Source organism: Tympanuchus pallidicinctus, unplaced genomic scaffold (genome assembly GCF_026119805.1).
Source record: "Tympanuchus pallidicinctus isolate F22 unplaced genomic scaffold, pur_lepc_1.0 scaffold30, whole genome shotgun sequence".
NCBI classification, from domain to species: domain Eukaryota; kingdom Metazoa; phylum Chordata; class Aves; order Galliformes; family Phasianidae; genus Tympanuchus; species Tympanuchus pallidicinctus.
The window spans coordinates 1,051,441-1,075,061 of NW_026294748.1; the positions used below are offsets into that span (position 1 = coordinate 1,051,441).

Here is a 23,621-nt window from a genome sequence, read left to right on the forward strand (position 1 = left end):
GTGTATGCAGAGAAGAATATTTCCTAGCTCAGTACTGAAGAAACCAATCTGGGAATTCAGAGCACTTATTGCCACCCCCACCTCCCCATAGGAACACACTGCTGATTAGGAAAGCACTTATGCTGACTAAACAGAAAATGAGCAAGTGCTCCAAATGCTTTCCTGAATCAGGGCCTTACAAAGCAATGGGAACAGCCACGGCAGATTCCACACCAAACCAAACCCAAGCAGGCAGGTCGCTTACTTTGCCAGCATCCAGCCTGCTGTCAGCTTTCACATCAGCTGCTTCCTCCCTCATTTCATTTACTATATTTTCATCAACAGACACGGTGTCAACGGTGACAGCCAGGCTTGCCAGCTGATCTGCTTCAGCAGCTTCAGCAGCTTCAGCATCTGGAGATGCAGCTCGAGGTTGCCCAGGACTGCTGGGCACGTCTGTCCCTGCTGCTCTCCCTTCCTCCAGAGACTGTGGCAGCTCATCAGCTGCAGAGACGTCACCTTGCACCTCAGCAGCTTTCTCACCCAGTCCTTCATTCCCAGTGAGTTTCTCATCAGATTCCTCTTTGCTCTGGTCAGACAGCCTACAGTGAGCATCTCCAGAAAGGGCTTTAACTGGAGTTGGAGGGCACGTGTCACCAGAATCCAAGGAAGACTCTTCTTCAGCACGTCTTGATTTTAAAGACTCCTTCTAGGCAGCAAGTCAAACACAGTTACAGCTATAACATTCTTTACTCTCTCTCTGGGAGGATACTGGGTGAAAACATCACCAGCATCAACCAGTAACAACACCAGAAAACAACGCTGGGCTCTTCTACAGCAAGCAAAAAGAATAAAAAAATAAAAAAATCACAAAGCTTTGGGTGACTTCAGCAAGACCAGCTTGGTTTTATTTTCATACAGGCTCTTTCAAATGAAAAGAACACTAAGATGAACTCATTCATTTCCTGAGGCTGAGATTACCCCACTGCTTTTGTAATCACGAGTAGCTAAGAGTGAGCAGTGGCTGCTGTAGGGACCATCAGACCCAAGAGCTCTGCAGAGGGCTTTTATATTGAGTCTGTCTCACAAGTGGAAGTTTGCAAGAAATTTAGCACAAAATAACTAGAGAAGGGCAGGCAGGATGCAGCCTCCATGCTTCCCAGTGGGACGAGCCGAGTGCAGGCACTGATTTAAGCAGCCACTCTAGTCCCAGTTTGGTTCAAATCTCAACTAAGATATTAGACAAAGAAATGTGTTTCTCCCACTGGCCTTGGGAAGAACAATCCCAAGCAAGAACTCAGTCACCCAAAGGTTCAGCTGCATCTCCCAGAGGTGGGGAGGCCCACAAAACTCACAACAAATAGTGTGACAGCCAGGAGGAAGCAGGAAAAGGTTCCCTCACCGGTATGCAAACAAAACTGCTTGCACTTCCTACTTTCTCGCTGTTTATTAATGCTGTGGTATCTTGTCAAACATTAGCTGCATCCTGAGTACAGCATGTACCATACAGACTGCATATTTTAACGATGTATTTTTATCAAAGTGCAACTGGAATGCTGTCAGTTCTGAACACGGAGCTGCGGCAAACTGGAAGGCTGTCTTGGGCACATCATTTGTCTGGGAGACCTTCTCAGGGCTGAGAGAGTCATCAATCAGAGCAGAGGGGAGGACAGAGAAATCAAATCACTGGGTACTTTCCAAAAAAACTACAGTTCAGAGCCTCACCTGCAATCTGCCAAGTAATAAATGAAAGCTTATGGCCTGTTTCCAGTTCAGTGCCTGGTTAGCAGAGGTTCACAAACACCGCTGAATCAGTAGCCAGCCACAGGAGGCTCTTCAAAGGCCTGGCTAACATCTCTGTGCCAGAACCCAGCAAAATGTACGTGGTGGTGCCATTCCTTTAGTGATCTTCCAGGGGACCCATCTTCATGATGCTTCCTTTAATCTGGGGATAAGAGCACCTGGGACGAGTCCCTAGATGTGCTTCTGTTTGGCCAGATTTGGTTTGCAGTTTTCATGAGAGCCTTTCCCCAGGACATCTGATAATGTCCAAGAAAAGATGTGCCAGATGAGACCAACCAGGATTCTTAGGCTTGTAAACCATAAACAGACCTTTCCCTTTGGGGAGCACATACAACAACATACAGATGTATCCACTGATACACAGCACACACAAAGACCTCTCTCCAGTAAAATTTACCTCAGCTACTGGAACATCCCAGAATAATTTCTTTACCTGGTAGAATCCTATTTTAAGGACAGATACAGAAGATTTTTGTTAACGCTACACCTTGATGATGACAAGTGTAGCTCTCCAGAATAGGGAACTGTGACACTCAGACACACAGGTGGAAGAGAAGGAAGGTTTTCCTTGTGTAAAAAAGAGACCATGAATTTGCTACAGATTTTGGGGCTAGGAAGAGCCAACCAGATTATAATTGGCTTTAGCTGATCTTCTCACAAGCTGTAACACATTTCACCTGCAACTGTGTGACACTAACATGGAATTTCTGCCTATCAAACACATTATCTCCAGACTTCCTACTGATCAGCATAACTGGAGGAAAATAAACAGGAAAAAAAAAACCAGCAACCCACACTGATACCAGTGGGATCAGGTTTTTGGAAAAGCATCCAAACCAGGGATGAAAAATCAGTGCAGACAGCAGCCAACAAAACTGCATCTTATTCATCTCCCAAAACAGGATGACTATGCCACTTTGGATTTTAACAGCTTGAACATGAGAGATTACAACAAAACCCTTCACAATCCTATCTTTAAAAGAGAGGGAAGAAAACAAGCCACCTCATACTGCATAGAGAATTGCTCTGCAGGCTGAACATGCTCCCCTTTTGCTTCCTGATTTCAGGTTGGTCCCAGGCAGAGAAGAACAGAGTGGGGTAGGTCTGGCAGCATCTGGAAAGCATTTGCTCTTAAGTTTACACCTCTTTCCATTCACATAATACTTCAAGCAGCAAAAGAAACAAGCTAAGCAACAATCAGATCCACACCACAACGCTGGAAGCAGCAAGCAAAGCTCTGCGACACCATGCAAGCAGGGCTGCAATGTCAGAGCCACTCATCACCTCTCTCAGACTGCCAGCTTCCTCCAGGGGACTCCTCTGGTCCTGGAGATGAGCTTCAGTGACATCAGCCAGGTGACCACCATAGTTCTCCTCCTCTGCTTTGCTGTTATCCTAGTGAGTGGGGTAACATCTGCTAGCCAATACTCACACAGCACCCTTCTGAGCTGTTGGGGTCCTCTGCCTGTGAGGGCCTGAGTATGAATGAGCACAGCAGCTCTGCATTGTGCTTCCTCAGGACGTGAAGGAGCAAGGCTGTGACACATCTGTCATCCCTCCCCTTCAACCAGCCACCGAGGCACTGATATTTTATGGATGTTTTAATATCCTTGGAACTAGCTGCTTGTGTATACATTGTGTTTAATATCCTTGGAACACTGCTGCCTGTGTATACATCTCTGCAATAACATGTACACTGTATTGCATAATGTTTATTTACAGAGAGAGCTCCCTTTCACACATCTCCATCTGCTAAGAGAGCTTTGCATGTTAATCCCCCATCAGATAAAGGTCCCCCTTGACTCCAATTGTTTACCCAGAGATTGACCTGTACAGAAGGCAAAGCAATAAGGCTTCCCAAACTGCAAGCACAGCAGCCTGTGGATTACTCCTGCTGTCATGGGACCCTCAATGCAGGCACCCAGAGGTGCCTCCAGGTCTTTTCCTCTTCTCGTCCCTTTCAGGAGGATCCTTGAACCTCAGCACATCACCACACTCTCACATTTCTTTTCTTTAAACATGAATATTCAGCCCTGATCCACAGATTTCATGAAACCAGCTGTTTTCACCCCATCACTTCCTAGATTCACCTCCCACAGAGCTTGATTTATGAATTCTTTCCTTCTCTCCATTTTGGAACAAAGCTGGGGAGATGGGATGCAGGATAAGAGCTCACTCATAGGAACGTTTTTCTACTGCCCTCTCATGGAGTTACGAGTGAATGATATTTTCCATGGGGCACTAATATTTTATCAGGGCTGAGATATCACCAATCTGAGTTACTAGCTATTGAGACACAGCCTGGCTGTTGGGCAGCAATTGCCATTTTATAATAGATTCCTGAAGCCTTGCCATGTCACTGAAATGCCAAGACAACCCTTTGCTCCTGGACACATTAACATTTCAGTGACGAATTGGGCTCTGACAGGCTTCTTGTTTGGAGATGAGAGGGTCGAAGCCTTTTTGTTCTGTTTTTTTGGGTGTTTTTTTTTTTTTTTTTTGCATCCATTTTATTACAAACATTTGCAGTTCCTGTCCAGCTCTATGAATGAGTTCTCCAAATGAGTTTACAGCTTAATTTTCTGTACGCTGTGAAAAGGATGAGGGAAATAGTAAAAACGTTTTAACAGAAATTAATTTGCCTTTCAATTGCTGGAACGGAATTTTCAAAGTGCTAAGAAAGGATTAACGTCAGCACAGACAGACTGAATCACTAGAGCTGCTTGCAACGCACTTCACATTGTCCCTTTGTCATCTTAAGCCTGATCACTGCTAAGAAAGTGCTGGCAAAGAATGCACACCCGCAGGGAAAGCAAAATGTCTGCACAAGGCAACGCGTGTACTGAACTCATTGCTGATGCTGAGAGTCTGAGCAACGGAATTCATCAGCAGTGCAAGATACAAAATGAGTTTTATGTTGCCACACACAGAAAAAGCTGCCGTATCCAGTCCACCATGAAGTTCCTAAGAGATTCTTATGGAAATGAACAACAATGTGAGGATGGTGTCTCCAGACCAAATTCCCCCTCCACTCTCCAAACGACAACGCTGCAATTTCTGCTGAGAATAAGCCTTCCTTCTGCACTGACAGAAAAAAAAACAATGAGGAAACAAACCATGCCTCTTCCTCATCAACCCTTCCTCCCACAGCATCAGCAATGGCACCACTCAGATCTGAGACTCTCTTCTTTCTGTCATTTCTTGAAAGAAATGACTTCTGCCTTGCTCATCGCACCTATGTTGCTTTAAGTTTCTCTTCATTCACTCATCAGGAATTCAAGCTCCACCTCACGCTCAGGTGCTGTCAAATCAAATGCCAACTATCAGATTGGACAGCACTCTCCTTCAAGGACAAATCTACCTTCTGATACTCTCTGTAGAGGGGCAGTGATGTGGGTATCTGGCTTCTCATATATGCTGCCCTCCCAGCCCTGCTGTAGGTTGTTATTTCTCATGAATTACAAACAGCTCTTAGGGTACAGCTCCTGGGCTCTCCCTCCTGCAGCCCACACGCAGGCAGTGCAGTGCCATAGCTCCTCTTCTATTTGGGTAGTTCTACGCTACCTGTTTGATCGTGCCTTTCTTACCTCAGATTCAAAGCTGCATCCCAGGGCACTGACGTCCATGTGCAGGTTTTTGAAGAGTCCGGTTGTCCTATGGAGACTCTAGATGTATTCAAAAAAGGAAACGGCCAAAATTGAGTTCTGATCTCTGCAATGCCATAGGCTGTGCAGAAGGAACTTGAGGGTCCGTAATTCATGGAAATAAGGGAGCAGAGCCAGAGAAACGTACCACAGCAATAAGCCTACATTCTGGAAATACAGGAGGCAGATGTGGATTTACAGAGCACAAAACAAGAGTAGACGCTTTCTGGCAACTGAGAGATACACATAGGAAGTGCAGTGCAAATTGAAGCCTGAAGTCAAACTGAATCACCACAGTCTATCAGCCATTACTGGAGTAGCATCACCGTTTTCCACTCCTTGAGGCTTCAAGCACTGTGGTTACTGACATAGATGAGGAGCCAATACACGTCAGCTACCTCATTCTCACTTCCTCTTCACTTCTCCCTTCATCTACAGCCATTGTGTTTAAAGAACTCTTCACAAATCAATTCCTTGGTCTCACCAGTGGGCTTACAGATTGTGAAGTTACAAAGGAAGGGAAATCAGAGGAGAGGCAAAGTATCAGGGGAGGTACGAACCCACCGAAACAGGCAATGGAAAGGAAGTTTTTGAACTCTGAGAACTTGCTCAGGATGATGCTGCTACCCTTATAGAGCCAGATCCAGCTAGGAGATGACATTTCTTGTGAAGTTTCACAAAAAAAAGAGGCTCCCATCCAAAAGAAGCACACCTGCAAAAATCTATCTCTGCCTCAGAACACAGATTCAGTCAAGACTGTGCCAGATGTTTTGCTTGTATCACTTTTATTAAAGGAATGTTATTTATTAGCTTACACTACCTGTACAGTATATCATGCTCCATTTGGGTAGAAATCAAAGTTCACTTCAAATCAACAGTTTTTCAACTATTGAAAATATTCTGTCTTTCAAGCTGCTAAAGAAATAAAATTTATCACTGAACCCCCTAGAAACAGCAAAAGACAAGAAACATAGTGGAACAGTAGAAGTGTTTCAGTCCAAAGCATTTTAAAACAGAGGACAGGCCACAAACACTGTCTTTGAAATGTTTAAGTAACACCAAACCTGTGACCTCTTGCATAGACTGCTTTTCTGGGCATGCTCCCAGAGAAAACAATCTTACCTGAGCTTCTTCTCTGTCTGCAACACCAGCATCCACAGAGCTCCCCATGTCTGAGTGCAGTGAGGCACGCAGGACGCCAGCTGGAGAAGCCACAGGGCCACGCAGAGGAGCAAGGTTCCCCAGGGGCACCTGCACAGGTGCTGGCAGGGTGCCTGAAGGCTAGAGGATGGGAGAGAAGAACACGAGTTCACAGCTCACACTTGCTTCAGAAGGCATTCCTCAATGCAAACACCGTTGGCTAGCACTGAACCTACCATCAAGAAGTTGTTCTTGTGAGCTAACACCAAACAATTACCAGCAAATGACATGTGTAGGAAACAGCAGATTGCTTTACCCATCCGTTTCAACTCCTGAAGACCCATCTGAATACAGTGATGGAGTTTACAGCAGCAAGGTGATCCAGAAAACAAATGACCATTACTCCAAGGTGGGAGCAAGAGCTTACCAACAGTCCGGCTAACTCACGCACCCACATGCACTGAGCACAGCACCCTCTGAGGAAGGCTCTTACCAGCACACCACCCTGTGCACATTGGGTAGCTTCCCTCCTCGCTCTGCTCCTCAGCACAGCATGAAACAAGTGAAGGAGAATCCAGCAGCCAAGAAAGTCTCTTACTTTCCACAAGCTGCAATTAGCATCTCTAGACGCAAATCCAGGCTGCTTCCTTGCCTTACACCACTGTACTTTTTCAGCAGTACTGAAAGTGGAAAGAAGTTGTGCTGCAGCACATCAGTAAGAAGCTCCTGAATATATCTTTATCCTTCAAAGCACATCAAGAGCCCTGGGAACCACCCAACATCCTCACCTCTGAACAATGCAAGCTTGACATCTCAAGTTATTTCCACTGAGAAACGCGACTGTTCAGTTTCACTTTGTGGAATTCACTGCCCAAGAAGTCTCACCTTTGATACACTGCACCAGTTAAATTAGAAGCAAGTGTACTCTAGGGTTTTCTCTACAGCATGCCAGTACGGCCAAGTGCTGTTGCTTCAGCAGAGCACATGCTTATTCATAAATCACAGTCCTGGTACTCAGTGTTTATACAAAATTACAGACTGAAAACAGAGTTAATTCACTTGCACACTGAGGGACAGGGAGAAGGAGATGAATGCATACTGATCCTTCTTCCACCAACTCAGTGCCACATCAATGCTAACAGTACAAATAATGTATTCTGGGCTTACCTAATTATTTTCTGCAGATGGCCATTAACTATGCATGTGGAGCACTAGACACTAGTTGTCCTTCAGCAAAGATAAACTCACTTCCAGTGGGCTAATTAAAACTTCTTGGATAATCTGCAGTTCATCTGATATTTATAGGTATAGTTATTATCAGCTGAGCACTACCACACGCTGTTAATTAGAAATCTGAGCTAGCAATTTGGTGGAGGCACAGCTGGGTACCTGCAGTACTACAGCAAAGCAACTCATTGCCACTACACACAGTGACTTTTTAGTTCCGGGGCACGTTTTGCTCTGTTTTCAGAACAAGAGATTTGCTCAGTTCTTATTAAATTGAGGCAATTAAGGACAAAGACAACCTGAAATGTTCCTCCCAGGGAAAGGGGGGCTCTATGAGTTGAAGGCTGCAGGACATATTCCATAGCACTGATAGACAGTGACAGAGAGCAGCACCTACCCTTTCTACTTCCCACTTCTCCACTTTCTCCCACTGCTGCAAGCTGAGTGCCAGGTTCACAGAGCAATGCTTTTCTAGCAGCTTTTTTGGGGTGTTTGGTATTCAAAGAGGAAGAAGAAAGTTACATTTACAGAGGGCCCCATCACACCTGTAAACCTTCTTGGTGTCCTAAGACCACTGCCACACTGATCCAAGGACCAGAGTGTGTTAAGTCATACTGCCTGAAAAACAACGATCTGGAACCAATGGAAGCAGTGCTACTATTTAAGGAAAGAGAATTCATTCAAATGTTTTCCTATTTTTCTCATTTAAGAGGGAAGAGAGTCCATTTGTCTACATACTAGACTTGTACGTGGCTTTGCCTTACAGTTTAACCAACACGTTCACCCTGGGCCTTCTTAGCCTCAAAAAAGCTTATTTCACCCTCAATTCAGACTGTGGGTTTTAGAGGGAAAAGACTGACTTCTCCTGTGCTTACTATGAAGGATCTTAGAGCCAAAATTAAGGACTATTTTGTATGGAATGCTGCATCCTCTGGCATTCCCTGCCAATAACCCCTTTATTTCTTTTAGAAGACGCCTCCCTAACGTAAGACTAATGTGAGAGGAAATTTTGCAGTTTGTCACACTTCCTTATATAACTTCTAACAGGATGCCTTCTCCCTTTGCTCCTGAAGGTTAGCTGCAGTGTGTGGTTTCAATCTCAATTCTCAAGATTCGTGACAGAATTGCCATCACAAAGGACAAAGTCCTACCTTATTTTCACCTGTTCCTTCACCAACCTCTATTTTGCTGTAATTCTCAGCAGTTTTTCTGGTCTGGGTCACCCTCACTTCTGTGTGCTGACAGGGACTGTTGCTTCCTTGGCAGTCAGCCATCTGATAGAGACACTCAGGAGGAGCACACGAGTCTTTTGTGCCTCCATCCTCCCACACTCTGGGATCCTGATCTGTCCTTCCGTTTCCTTTCTTCATTTCTTTCTGTCCTCCAGCAGCACCATCAGAATCCTGGACAGTGAGTCGCTCACAGGAATCCACCACAAACCTAACACATTCAGGTTCTAAGCCGGCACTTCCTTCATGTTCCTGCAGCACGTGGAACGATTTCATACTCTTGGAGCTATGTTCCCTCTCTGATTTTTGGGCAGGACTGCATGTCTGAGACATGAGTGATGTCAGGAAGGCACAAGGCAGCATAGGCTCCTCTATGAAAAAGCGCAGGTCCTTTGGGCTTCCAGACTCACGGTGTGGAGAGGAGAACTGATGGCTCACTCCCAGTATCTGGGGTGTATCAACACTACGAGAGCTGTCCCAGTCACTGCTGTCACATTCTGATATCGCATCACCTCTTTCTCCATCTTCTCCACAGCCATCTTTGACAGATGGAGAAACACATTTTGATGTACAATGGTACACATTAATTCCCCCCTTTGCATCTATTCCTTGCAAGCAGGGTTGCACACCCATGATCTCTTGAGGAACTCTGGATGGGTTCTCTGGTACACCACTGACATCGTCTGCTTTTATATCTGCTCCTAGTTCCACTGGCTCCATTTGCTTTGAATCCTGTCTCCTAGGTCTGCTGATGCTCTCATCATTCATGCAAAGAATGACAGCTTGACTCAAAGCCTCATCCTGAACTTCTCTCTTACTTCTACTCTGAGATACTCTGCTGTGAAACCTTAGCTGCTCTTGAACATATGAAGCATCAACCAACTCCTGCAAATTCCAGTCACCCATGGGACTGGAATCAAAGAGAGTCATGTCATGGCTCCTTCTTCCTTCTCTAGCTTGCAATAAAATTGGATTTCTCTTCATAGCCCCAATGGAGTTGAAAAGAACATTTTCTCGTACTTCCAAAGGTACATCTTGGCCCTGGTGGATGTATACATCAAAGCTGCTGAAAGGTGGGCCACTTCCTACAGTTTTCACATCAGTTAAGGTTTGGCGTGGCCTGTTGAATGCTGATACAAGTGTGGGATGCAGTTTGTTTGGCCTCATGCCTGCAAATTGTCTCCATGAATCATTTATGTGTGACGGACTCCCTCTGCCTTCATTTCTAATCTGGCTATCTGGCTCTGGCTCAGGATTCTCCTGCCCAGGGGACAGAACAGCACAGGGTACATGACAAAAGGATGTTGAAAGAAGAATCCCTCACTGCATTTCCTAACTAGATAAATATTAGCACATAACTGAAACATATCACATAACTACATATATATATATACACATACAAACTTATCTTACTTAAAGTACAGATTTATATCTAATAAATGTTTCACGTATATAAATTGGTGTGCAAATTTTTAGAGCACTTGAAGTGATCTGTAGGTGTTTAAAAGAAAGATAATCATATTAAAGGCTTGAGGTTAAAGATGCCTGTGCTTTTAGTGGCAACACAAAACTCTCTTTCCCCACTGATATTTACCTCTTTACAGGCTAATGGAAGGAAGGCAGGAATGAATTCCATCACTTAGAATTCTAAAGGGCATTTGGCTATGCTTCCAGCTACAAAAAGCATAGTGACCAGCCTACCTGCATCCCGTGTGTGGATATTACAGCAACAAGCACAGATACCCTCTACTGTCTTCTCCAAAAGCAAATCCAGAAAATCCCTCAGCACACGAAGTGTTGTCCAGTTTCCCTCCCTCTCTCCACAAAATGCAAAATAAATAAATGTTCTCTGCCCTAATGAAAGTATGTCTTAAAGCAACAAACTCAGGTCCAGAGCTTAACGTGGTTACTTGTTTTACTTTTCCTTCAGAATGGCCAGTATCCACAGAACCAGCCACCTTGGCCCAGGTGCTTTTCACCAATAGCATCACAGGGCTGTGAAAGAGCCACTAAAGGTGTGCACCTTTAATGTGCACCTCTGGGTGTGTGATCCCGTTTCCCTTGGATTTTCATCAGACTCATAGCCTGACGGGATCCCCAGTCAAGTGATTGCTCTTTCCATCCCAAAGCAGCAACAGTACAACATTACCCCTAATCCACAGCCACTCAGCCTCAGCCAGCCTTCTTGCTCCTCCCCAGAATCACTGCGTGCAGCAGAGCCTACTTACAGTGTGCTGCTTCGGTGACTGCTTATCCTTCTTGTCTTTCTTATCTTTTTTGTCTTTCTTCTTCTTTTCTTTCTTTTTCAAGCTGCCACGTGCCAGCAGCTTCCTCCGTTCCTGAGCGACCAGCGCTCTGTAATGGTCATCACAGGGGTGGTCCCACGTGGACTGGCCGTTGTTGAAGTTGAAATAGTAAATCTCACCAGTGACATCCTGGCTGTGTGGCAAAAACAGTGAGAGAACACAACAGCAACTTTAGCTCTGCACAGACATGGTCTCATTCAAGGGCTTTCAAAGGCTCTAAAAATATGCACCACACGATCACCTCACATTCAGTGAACAGCAATACAAGGCCTCCAAGAACCCAGAGGCTTCAGTGTGGTGAAAAAGCCCTCCTTGAGAATGATCACATCTTCATTCAACTTGTGAAACCTTTTTCCCTCTTCCTCAACTGCCCCAAAAAGAACCCAGAAGTACCTGTATATATTTTTTCCCCTTGCCAGCTGATACCCTGCTCTGACAATCATAAACACAAGCAGAGAAGGCCAGCAGAGACCAGCAATCTTATAAACCAGCTTCTGAGAGGGTTCTCTCACCAGGGCTTCCACTGGGGTGGTAATGGGGCCACAATTCCTTCCCTGGCCAGCCACATCAGCTCAGGCTCCTCCTTTGGGTCAATGCCGATGTCTCTCGCAAAATCCAGGATTTCTAGGGAAACAAAACAGGAATCTGTAGAGATGGTCTACACCAAGCAGTACACAAAGCCAGCTTCCACAGCTAAAGCAATGGACACAATGGAAATCCCACCACTCAAAACCACCCAAACAGGTCTGTGTGTCAGCGAACGTATCAACATGTCTTCCCCGGCTGGTGAAGCAGAGAGCTTGAGACTGCAAGATGGCAAATACCCTTGCAATCAAAAAGCTGGCTTTTCAACTCTACACGACATCTCCTTTTATCCACTCTCCTGAATCATGCTCTCCCCAGTTCCCATTTACTTAACACTCCTTGAAATAACATAGCAAGCTTGAATTGCTTATTGCAGCTCCTAGGAGGATGAGCATCTATTACCTTGCTCACTGGGAACATATGTCTCATCATAATCTTCTTCCAGTATGATCTGGTCACCAATGCGTACGACACCTCCTTCCATAGCTCCCTGCACCTGGCAGCAGGAAGAAAACGACACAAAAATCACACGGAGCAACTGCAGCCAGACAGAAGCAAAACTTCCCATCACACAGTGCATGGCAGTGCCTCACAGGAAACTCAGCACTGGAACTGTGGAGGAGAACAAGGTGCACTGGGGGTCACCAAGCACGGATGCAGACTGAGAACAAAGCAGTAAGGCAGCCAGAAACTGAAAACTCTCACCTCAGTGCCAAGGGGGAAGAAGATACACAGTTGGTCACAACACTATCAGCTAAGGACAAGAAGACGAGGCAGGCACAGCTCTGCCCTGCTCACAGCACTCCCCCACTGCAACACTGATCAAAGACCTGAGGCTGATGCTGACAGAGAGGTTTGAGTTCCCCAGGCTTTCCAGCACCTACAGAGAAAACGAGCCCTGGCTTTGGGCACTTTTCAGACAGATAAGGGAAGGCTGAAATAAGAGATGGTAAGAAGAAAGAGTTTTCCCAGACCGCAGAACTGCTTTTTGAGAAATCCCTGGGCTGAATCTGCTCTGCCTAGGGACGAGCCAGCTTCTCTCAGCAACCCAATTGGCCTCTCCCATGTTCCCAGGGGGCATTTTGGAAGCTAAAAGCAGATCTTAATTTACCACGTCCCATCTCTAACCTCTAGAGAATTACTTCAGTATGTAACTTAAACTCCACAGACACAGATTTGAGGCCGTGCTCCTTCAGAGCCCATCACCACGAGCTCAGCAGATCGCAGCACTCACTCGGGCACACGAACGGTTCTAGCCAACAGCTGAGCCTCCAGTGCCCTCCGTTCAACCCACGCTCACAGCCCTGTCGCAGAGTGAGGCCGAAAGGCAGCAGTTCACCCGAGCAGCTCCAGACACAGCCGTCAGGATCAGCCTACCGCTCTTATTCCTCCTCTCCGCCCCCCCGCCCACACACGCGGATAATCAACGCGTTCATGCAGCCGTAGCGGCCCGGAGGCAGAGTCACACAAAGCTGGCCCGAGAAGGAATCTTTTACGAGCAGACGGAAGCATTCGAGCTGTAGGAGGGCTCAGCAGGCCGAGGCCCGCCCCGCACCCGGCTGTCATTCTCACCCTTCGCTCGGTCCCGACGGGCGCTCATCGGGCCGGGCCCCGCCGCGCCGCCGCTTCCATGGACGCCCAGGGGTTGCCCGGGTCCACGCAGCAACCACATCCGGGTCACGACGCCCTCACCGGCCCGCCCCCCCCCGAGCGCTACTGGTCAGCGCTATCACCGCCCGGCTCTCGATTGGCTGAGGGGCGGCGGTGCGCGCAGTGCATGCCGGGGGCTGTAGTTCGGGGAAAAAAGAGGGGGCGCCGCCTCGCCTTGCCATGGCGACGCGACCCCGGGGCTCATCTGGGTCCTGCCCGAGAGCGGGGAGCTGCGGGGCGCTGTGGGGCGCTGCGGGGCCCTGGGGGGCCCTGGGGGGCCCTGGGGGGCCGGGCCGGGATCCGAGCGCTTCCGCCGGCGGGCGGGGCGACGGCAGCGCGGCCGGGCGCAGGGGCGGGGAGCGCCGAGCCGCCATGCCCGCCGCCCCGCTCGGCCCCGCGCCGCCTGCCCGCCCCGGCGCGGCCGCCCGGCCGAGGCGCGGGGCGCTGCGGGCCCGTTAGGGGCGATCCGGGCACGGGGCCGCGGCCATGGCTGCCTCCGCCTGGCCCTGCCTGCTGCTGTGCGTCGGGGCCGCGGCCTTGAGCGTCGGTCCGGCCCCGCCGAGCATCCGCTTGCCACTGCGGGGAGGATCGGCCCCGCCGCCGGGCGCCAGGGCGAGGAGAGCGCCGGAGGAGGCGGAGAGGAGGAGCGCCTTCGTGGAGATGATCGATAACTTGCGGGGCAAGTCCGGGCAGGGCTACTATGTGGAGATGACGGTGGGCAGCCCCCCGCAGAAGGTGAGGGAGAGGCGCGGGGCTGCGGGGCCGCGCTGCCACGACCCGTCCTGGTGGCTCTGGGGGTCCGCGGGGGCCGGCACGGTGTGTGGGCGCGTGCCATGCATAGCAGCAGCGGGACGGTCAGCCCAGCGGGACCTTGAGGGCCTCCTGAAATGCGTGTAGGGCTGGATTCGTTCGAGCACAGGGCCGGGATCCTGTGCTGCTGCCGCCCACGGTGTAGGTTGGCTCTGCCAAAACTCTGCTGTGCCCACGGTGGTTCTGAAATAGCAGCTGGCTTTGCTATGTGCACCTCCAGAGTGATCTGCCTCCTTCCTCGGGTGCCTGGTGGGTATTGCACGGGTAGTGCACTAGGTGGAGAAGCCAAAGGGGAGAAGAGAAGCACAGCAAGGGGTTTTCTACAACTGCCTTTGCTCACAATCGACAAAATGTTGCTTGTGGGAGTGGTCTGATAGTGACAGGACAAGGGAGAATGGCTTTAAGCTAAAAGAGTGGAGATGTAGGTGAGCTGTGAGGAAGCAATCCTTTGGTCAGGGCGGTGAGGCGCTGGCGCTGCTGCCCAGAGAGCTGTGGGTGCCCCATCCCTGCAGGCACTCCAGGCCAGGTGGGATGGGGCCCTGGGCAGCCTGAGCTGGTGGGGGGCAGCCCTGCCCACGGCTGGGGTGGCACTGGGTGGGCTTTGAGCTCCCCTCCAACCTGAGCCATTCTATGGCTCTACAGATTGTGTGTCTTGAGGTGGCTTTGTGTCAATTTGTGTGTGTTTAGGATGTATTTTTCTGTTCAGGCAGGGTATGTTTATGGGGAAAGGGAAAAAAAAAAAAGGAGATTATTTCTAAAATCTAGCTCTAAATGTGATTTCATCATCCAGCCCTGCTGGAGCTTTTGCTTGGAACATGCCATGTGTCACAGCTGCCAAATAATTTCAGTGAGAACCACCTGTTTCCAGGCACTCGTGGATTTCTGAAGCTGTCACCCTTTTGGGAAGCATCTTCCAGCCTTGGAGTGCTTCCAAATGTGGATGCAGTGTGTGCATATGCATGCGTATGTGCATGTTTGTGTGCCGGAGCAAAATCCCTCCAGGCATTTTAATGGAATTAAAAGATTCACATGAAAGGCTAAGTTGATGCATACACAGGAAATTGGGGAGCGTGGCGGGTGTTTATCTGGGAGGATGCGTGCATCCTCTTCAGAGGTACACATGCAGCCCAACGTGGTCTCACTGCCAGCCCCTCGCTCTCCTTGGCTTTCACCTTCTTTGTTGTGCTGTGCTTGAATTTTGGCTGTGAGCTGGGCTGCACTGCGCAGTCACTACCAACAATTAATCGCTCTCGCACCCCCCCGGCTCTCAGCGCGCCTGTGCCACCAGCGCTGATTCACCCGGACAGCAGGAGGAGGTGGGAGCAGAGCAGCCTGAGCCAGCGCTCTGGGACAGATGGCAGAGGCTCGGTGCCACCGCTGTGTGCTTGTCCCCCCGCGACCCCACAAGCGTGCTGCCAGCCCCGCTCTCGTGTGCAGTGTGCAGGCAGTGCTTCTGCCAAGCGCCCAGAGGGGCTGTCACATCCAGGGAGCTGCAGAAGGGCTTCAGAGAGCATCCCTGCCATACATGTCCCAGCCTCACCGCTGCACGTGTCGTGTCCTGCCCTGAGACAAGGGCTGGGCTGCGCCTGGAGGAAGTGGGGCCAATGCACGTGGCAGCAAACTCGAGGCAGCAGAGCGTAGCCTGCAGGGCAGCAACCCCACCCCTGCCTCCCACTGTCACCGGTGCAAAACGCTGCACATGCCACACAAGGAAGAGCCCAGTAGGCAGTTCTGGGACTGTCTGAACGTCCAAGGGCTTGGCGCAGGTCCTGGGCAGCTGCAGGTTTCCTCATCTTCCTAACATGGTTGTTCTTGACAACGTGGCCTCCAGAGCGAGCCTCCTCCTCGCTGCCTGTGTCCTCTCCCTGCAGAGTCAGCTCAGCAGGTATCTCCCCAGAGAAAGCAGTCCTCACCAGGTACCCTGGAGATCAGCAGCAAGGCTGTGTGCAGCAGATGGCTAATGAACGCTCCAGCAGCCACCTTGGGAATGGCAGGGCTGTGGTTGCCTGGGGAGGGCTCTGAGTGCCCCTCTGAGCAAGGCGTGCAGCGGGGTGAGCGTGCTGCTCCACTTCCTACCTGGAGCTGAAAGTCTCCTTGGCAAAAAGCCTGCCTGTGTCACGGTGTGGAGGATGCAGGACAGCCACCAGGGTCGGTGCAGGAGAGCCGGGCACCGAGGTGGGCCAGGGCAGTGGTTGCCGAGTTTGTGCTGTGTGCAGGGGAGCCGTTGCCCGTAGTTCACTGAAGAAATTCTGCAGGTGGTAGCCAAGCACCAGTGCGATTAGCACAAGCGCATTAGCTTCCTTCCTCCCTGAATCCACAGCTTAAGGCCTACAGCCCTGGTGGATCACTTGTATGGGTGAGCAGCCCTATGGCTGCACAGCCCTCTGCAACCAGCGGTGTCCTGCCAGGCCCGGCTCCAGCAGGGCAGAGGGGCCACAAGCAGAGCTTGGCCAGTGGCAGGACAGGGCTGGCCCATTCCTAGCCCGGCTGGTGGGTGCTTGCCAAGCTCTGCCTGCAAGCTGCTAATCCAGGGCAAGGCAGAAATGAATCGGGAGCGGAGCTCAGCTCATGGATGGCTGATTAGCGGACGCAGCAATCCACAGCGGCTTGTGTACTATCAGTCCTTCCCACCAGCAAATTAGATTTCCTGGCAAGGGGGACCTGGAGACCTTGCCTTGCTGCTGCTCTCTCCCACACCGGTTGCAGGGGGCTGAGGTCATACCGTGCTGAGCAGGGCAGGAGAGCTCATGCTGTGTTTGCACAGTGCCAGATGATGTTTGCTTTTTGTGCAACAGCCTGATGTTGCTGACTCCTGCTCCACCGTCCCATCCTCTCTTGCACAACTGCCCTGAGCCATCCTTGTGCACAGCATCAGCAGGCCCCTGCAGCTGCTGGGCTACAGCCTCCCTGCCCTACCCCTGGCTGCCCCATTGCTGCTCCCACAGTCCCACAAGCGTGGCTGGCACACAGCCCTAGCCAGCAGGGCAGAGCTAGGCTTGCTGCTGAGATGAGGACCCAGAGCTGTGGGTCACTGGAGCACACAGCACAGCAGCCACCATGCAGAAAACACAGGGAAAAAGAAAGCATCGCTTGCCTGCAATGCCACGCAGACTTGGGTGCACAGTGCAGCCTGAGTTCTACTGCAGTCACAAACCTTCCTTGTCTCTTCCTTCTCCAGCTCAATATCCTGGTGGACACTGGGAGCAGTAATTTTGCTGTGGGAGCTGCACCTCACCCCTTTCTTCGGAGATATTACCAGCGGCAGCTGTGAGTTCTGTGGGGACAGGCGCTGGGGGAAAACAGCACAGCCACTGGTCCTTGTGCCTGTGGCTCACCTCCAGTGATGGTGTGGTCTGTCTTGCGCTGGGTCTGGCCACACATGGCCCTAAGTCCTGGGCTGGCACAGGTAATGCTGCTCAGCCTCAGGTAGATCTGGATGGCCCCTTCTTGTGCCTATAGAAGCAGGGGAGCCCTCAGCTGCCAGTCCACCATCTGACAACATTTAAGCAGCCCATATCTGTGCTGCTGGCTGTTTTGCATAGCATACAACAGCTACAGTTATCCCGTGTGCCCTATTACTGCCTCACCCCAGGCTGCGAGGCACTGTCCTTGTGCTTCCCTGACCCTCTGTGGACTCTCCAACAGCTGCACAGGCAGAGATATGTAGTGTCATCACACAGCCATGCTGACCCACAGGCTGGACAGGGCTGTGCACTTGTAATGCTTGGTTATTATGCGTGTGCTCTGCTTGTCACTGTCTCCTCTGCAGTGGTTTTACTCTCTTTGATGCCATTCCAGGTCCAGCACCTACCGTGACCTGCGGAAGGGTGTGTATGTGCCCTACACCCAGGGCAAGTGGGAAGGGGAGCTGGGCACTGACCTTGTCACCATCCCCCACGGCCCCAACGTCACTGTCAGAGCCAACATTGCTGCCATCACGGAGTCAGACAAATTCTTCATCAATGGCTCCAACTGGGAAGGGATCCTAGGGCTGGCCTATGCAGAGATTGCCCGGGTGAGTCCTGATTGTAGCCGGGGGCCCACATGCCTGTACTGCATCCAGCTTCTCAGCAAACATAGGCATCGTGTCCCAGCACAACACACCTTGCTCAAGGGGTAGGGGTTACATTTCCTCTCTCCATAGCTCCACACAGTCCCAGTGGGCCCAAACAGGCTGTGCATTTGCACTGCTGACCTTGAGCCCTGCCTCAACAGTGTACAGAGCCAGGATTCTTGTGGCACAGAGGGGACATCTGGGTGTCCTCCACTGACACGTCCCTGTCCTGCCTCTGCTTTTCTCCAGCCTGATGACAGCTTGGAGCCCTTTTTTGATTCCCTGGTGAAGCAGACCCAGGTGCCCAACATCTTCTCCCTCCAGCTTTGTGGGGCAGGCTTCTCATCCAATGAAACGGAGACCTTGGCATCAGTGGGAGGCAGCATGGTGAGTGCTCTGGAGAAGGAGCTGGTGTGGCAGCAGGAAGCTGGGGATTCTCCACGTGGTTTGGGTGTTCCCATGGGCAGAGATGGCCATACAAAATGTGCCATGGCTGGAGATGCCGTATCAGACACCTTTCTGTTCCCATTGCAGATCATTGGTGGCATCGACCGCTCGCTGTACGTGGGTGACATCTGGTACACACCCATCCGCAAGGAGTGGTACTACGAGGTCATCATTGTCAAGCTGGAGGTCAATGGGCAGGACCTGAACATGGACTGCAAAGAGGTGACAGGGGCCCCAGGGGGAGCTGCCCTGCAATGGGTTTGCTTTGTTGCTGAAAGCACCTGTCCTTTGGTTACGGATAAAATCACTGAGTGCAGCGAATGCTGCAGGCCCTGGTGCCAGGGGATTCAGTGCCTGGACTCAGCCTGGAGGCTGAGGGCACCAGGCAGCATGGCCAAGAGTGAAGCTGAGATGAATGTGAGCTTTGAGTCCATCACAATAGAAAGAACGGGATGGGCTCAGCCTCAGTAGCTGTGCAGGGGGAGCCAGAGCAGTCAGGTGCTGGCATGGAGGGGAGCAGGGCTGGGATACCCCTGGGTCATTCTTCTTCTCGCTGTCTGCAGTACAACTATGACAAGAGTATCGTGGACAGCGGCACCACCAACCTCAGGCTGCCGAAGAAGGTGTTTGAGGCTGCAGTGAAATCCATCAAAACAGCTTCTTCGGTCAGTGTGGCCCTTGAAACTCATCCGTCCATCCCCCCCTTCTGTGGGCACATCCCCAGTGCCAGTGGAGGGCTGTGGGCAGGGTGACTGCCTGTCACCAGTCTGAGCATCTCTGCTCCCTGCCCACACAGACCCCTCACCTCTCCTTTCCCTCTGGCAGACGGAGAAGTTCCCAGATGGCTTCTGGCTGGGGGAGCAGCTGGTTTGCTGGCAGGTCGGCACCACCCCCTGGCACATCTTCCCCGTTCTGTCCCTCTACCTGATGGGGGAGGCCACCAACCAGTCCTTCCGGATCACCATCCTTCCCCAGGTGAGCGTTGGCCGGGCCAGACCCTGCCCAGCACCGAGCAGGAGGCAGTCTGGGGCAGAGCTGACAGCTCTTCTCTCCCTGCAGCAATACCTGCGCCCAGTGGAGGATGTGGCCACCTCTCAGGATGACTGCTACAAGTTCGCCATCTCTCAGTCCTCCACAGGCACTGTCATGGGTGCTGTCATCATGGAAGGTTTCTACGTGGTCTTTGACCGTGCCCGCAAGCGCATTGGCTTTGCTGTCAGTGCCTGCCACGGTAAGGAAGAGAAGCAAGGCAAGAGGGAGAGAAGGCAGGGGGCTACGGGGAAGAGGTGTGGATGTGCAGTGGTATCTCAGTGACCAGACGCTCGCCTTTTACCTGCCCACAGTGCACGACGAGTTTCGGACAGCCGCAGTGGAGGGGCCCTACCTGCACTCCAACATGGAGGACTGCGGCTACAACATCCCACAGACGGATGAGTCCACCTTGATGACCATTGCTTATGTCATGGCAGCCATCTGCGCCCTGTTCATGCTGCCCCTCTGCCTCATGGTGTTCCAGTGGCGCTGCTTCCGCTGCCTGCGACGGGACCACGATGACTTTGCTGATGACATATCTTTGCTGAAGTGACACCGGAGCGTGGGGGCAGCCCCGGGACAGCAGGTGAGGCAGCAGGGCAAGGAGAGGTAGGTCCTTTCGTTGGAGGCTAGAGCATGGAGACTGGACATCAGCATAGGGTGCTCACACAGTCAGCCCAGGCCCTCCTGGCTGCAGGGACCCAGTGCCCTTTGAGTTAATGGGCCAGGAGCAACCCAGTACCAGGAGCAGAGTGCCAGCACTGAGGCTCGAGTCCCGGGCTTGAGTCCCTGGGTCACCATCACCCAGAGCAGCATTTGCATAGCAGGACAGGAGAGGCAACACCAGCACTGGGGAGCAGGTGGAGATCAGGTCCCAGCAGCAGGTTAGGATCCCCCTCTGTGCTCCAAAGGCGTTGCCCTGGTTCTGACACCAGCCACCCCTTGCTGACCTACAGCAAAACTTCAGTGTGTACTTGCAGCCTGTCAGGCAGCAGCATGTGCAAGGGCAGCTTGGGGAGCCTCAGGCCTCAGCTGCTTTTGTCTAGGATCCTCAGATGTAGCTTGGCTGCTATTGGGTGACAGCACAGCAACCCTGTTTCACCTGTAGCCTCTGGAAGGACTGGGTGCAAGTGTCTGCTCTGGCACAAAAATGAGCTGAGCTTTCCCTAGCTGTCCTGCCAACACTTTCCAAACTGATGAGCCATCACCCCATTTCTGTCCCCCTCCTCCCCCCAGTGCTGCATCTGCCCTTCTCAGCCTGCACTGTAGGGAAGCTGCTGGCATAGGCTCTCCGTGTAGTGAACTGTGCGTGTGTGCATGTGCGCTGTAGCTGTGCCTGCCCCACGCAGCTCCCCTCCCCATGACACCTGTGAGCTGGACTCCAGAGAGTGCATCTGCAGAGCCACTGCCCCCAGGCCTGGGCTTGTAGAAAACACCACGCAGTGCCAGCCTGAAGCTCCCTTGGAGTGAGAGAAGGCAGAAGTTGGGGGACAGCTGCTCCCACCCTCCTGCTCCCCTGTACAGTGCACACTAACATGTGCTGTGGCATTTCCCCTGTCCTCCCGACCTGCCCTTCCATTGCTGCCAGCCCCAGACCTCTCTGCGCCCACCCTGCCTCGCTGCCTCCCAGGACAGGCAGCCATCCTCTCCTGACTCCATTTTTTGACCACCACGTCCCCTTGGGGGACAGGGAACTGCCTCACCTGCGTCCCACATCCACACTGTTTGCTGCGTAGAAGCTGCTGGCTGCCGCCCTCCAGCCCTGGGGACAACAGCCTCTGCTCCAGGACACGGGGTTCTCTTCCCTGCGCTTCACGGCCCCTCGGACTGAACGGGAACAAAGGAAGGAGCTTGGAACGAGCAGAAACCGCGTGCCAGGAGAGAGCTTGCCCGTTCCCCAGCCTGTCGCCTGTTTGAAAGCCATAGGGGAGCCAGCGCCGGCTCGGCGGCCCCACCTGCAGCTGCTGCCTCGCCTCAGCAGCCAGCGCCCGGCTGCAGACACGCTCGGACCTGGGCTCCTGCCCCCAAGGCAAGAGACCCCTAGCAGCACTGGGGAAAGGAGGTGTCTGTGGGAACTGCAGCATTTCTTGTTTTTCTAAACACATGGTTGTATTTATTGTTTTGTTGGGTTTTTTTACAATGCAACTCACTGTTAGTACAGCTGCGCAGAATCAGTGTGTATATAGCAGGTCCCTGCACACAGGTGTACAAATAATGGTCTGCTCCTCACCTGTACAATATATACATATAGATCTATTTTTAATTCTAGCTCCGAAAGCCACTGTTCCAAACCCAATAGTAGGGGGTTTTATCCTGTTTCGTTGTGTTGTTTTTTTAATTTTTAGCCCTCTGCTCAGTCCTGGGGCCTTGGCCAGCACCCGAGCCCAGGGCTTGCTCAGCAGCCTGGATGGAAGCACTTTATGGATCATGGGGTGACCTGGAGTTGGTGTCAGAGGAGGCATTGCGTGTCAGGGACCCGGTGACAATGATGGAGGGATGCAGGCAGAGGGCACAGCTGGATCACACAGCTGTGGTTCACAGACCAAAAGGACACGGGTCAGAGGAGGCGGTTTTGCCCTCGCTTTGTTCATACAGCAAAGGGAAGATGCCATGGTGTGTAAGAGCAACCTTTCCCTTTTGTACTCCCCTGCATCACAGCTCACCCTGCCGCAGGAGGAGGGTGCCACTGTGGTCGCCTCCCATCCCCAGAGCTCTTGAGCTTGCTGACAATTGATAATGCTGTTTCCTTAATTCTCTGCCTCAGACTTGGATGTGAAAGTGCTTTGTTCTGAACACTGAGCTTCACTAATGAAAAAGGCAGCGTTCCTCCACAGGTGAAAAGCAGAGCTACCTGCAGCGCTAGGGCCTGGGCAGAGCAAAGGCACTGGTTCAGGTGGATACTGGCTGGAGCACTACAAGCCTCCAGCAACCGCTAACATAAAGCTCATTAACAAAATCCTGCAGTTAAAGATTGCTTTGGGAAAGATGTGAGGGAGGGAGAGAGGCAGGAGGAAACACAGGGTAGGAGATCAGGAGAGAGGCAAGCAATCACAGCACCAGGCAATGCCCTGCCAGCCCATCACACGCACCCCTGCACCATCCCACTTACCTACTGTATTGGGAAACAGCATCCAGCTCCCGTGCTGTGCTCCAAAACTCATCCAGCAATTCAACTCCAGTGCAAGGTTATGCAATTGCAGAGTGCACACAGACCTCCACACCCTCGTGCCTGCCCAGGACCCTCCCCAGGATCCCAGACTCTGTTGTGGACCACTGCCTTAAAACATGCTGACAAGCGTGTGTGTGTGTGCATGTAGAAAGACTCAGACTGTGGCCAAATTCAGGCACGCCGTACCCTGGCAGCACTTGCACTGACCAACCCCAAAGCAAAGGTGCTTCTAGCAGTGCTGAATTTGTGCCACAGGCTGCAAAAAAAGAAAAAAAAAAAGAAAAAAAAAAGAAAAAAACTACAGAATAAGTACAAGATTTTAAGTGGTGCTGAGCACCTTGTAATCTCATTGAAATCCACAGAGAAAGGGTTGGTGCATCAGCCCGGGCTTTAGGAGAAAGTACAGGAGAGGGGATCCGAGGAACCGCAACTGGTTGGCTATCCTGAGCTGCAGTGCAGCCAAATTTGTTTGCTCCCCAGTGCTCCCTCACCAGGACCCAAAACTACAGCAGGAAACACCAGGAGAAAGCGTGTGCAGAACTCTGC

The 23,621-nt window shown here is 51.4% G+C and overlaps 2 protein-coding genes across 2 annotated transcripts in view; one reads left to right on the plus strand and one right to left on the minus strand.

Moving 5' to 3' along the window:
- CEP164 (centrosomal protein 164) overlaps positions 1–13,577 on the minus strand; it is a 37,508-nt gene extending 23,931 nt beyond the window's left edge. The window contains 8 exon segments of the mRNA XM_052697260.1: positions 245–688; positions 3,067–3,177; positions 5,370–5,447; positions 6,549–6,707; positions 11,251–11,461; positions 11,841–11,952; positions 12,316–12,409; positions 13,486–13,577. Coding sequence (XP_052553220.1) covers positions 245–688; positions 3,067–3,177; positions 5,370–5,447; positions 6,549–6,707; positions 11,251–11,461; positions 11,841–11,952; positions 12,316–12,397 — 1,197 coding nt within the window. The 5' untranslated portion in view covers positions 12,398–12,409; positions 13,486–13,577.
- Positions 13,578–14,024: 447 nt separating this feature from the next.
- Positions 14,025–23,384, plus strand: BACE1 (beta-secretase 1). The gene is made up of 9 exons (XM_052697225.1): positions 14,025–14,298; positions 17,552–17,640; positions 18,172–18,388; positions 18,677–18,814; positions 18,962–19,096; positions 19,438–19,539; positions 19,700–19,849; positions 19,934–20,105; positions 20,218–23,384. The coding sequence occupies exons 1-9, from the start codon at positions 14,050–14,052 to the stop codon at positions 20,457–20,459; spliced, it is 1,494 nt and encodes a 497-aa protein (XP_052553185.1). The 5' UTR covers positions 14,025–14,049; the 3' UTR covers positions 20,460–23,384.
- Positions 23,385–23,621: the final 237 nt, after the last annotated feature.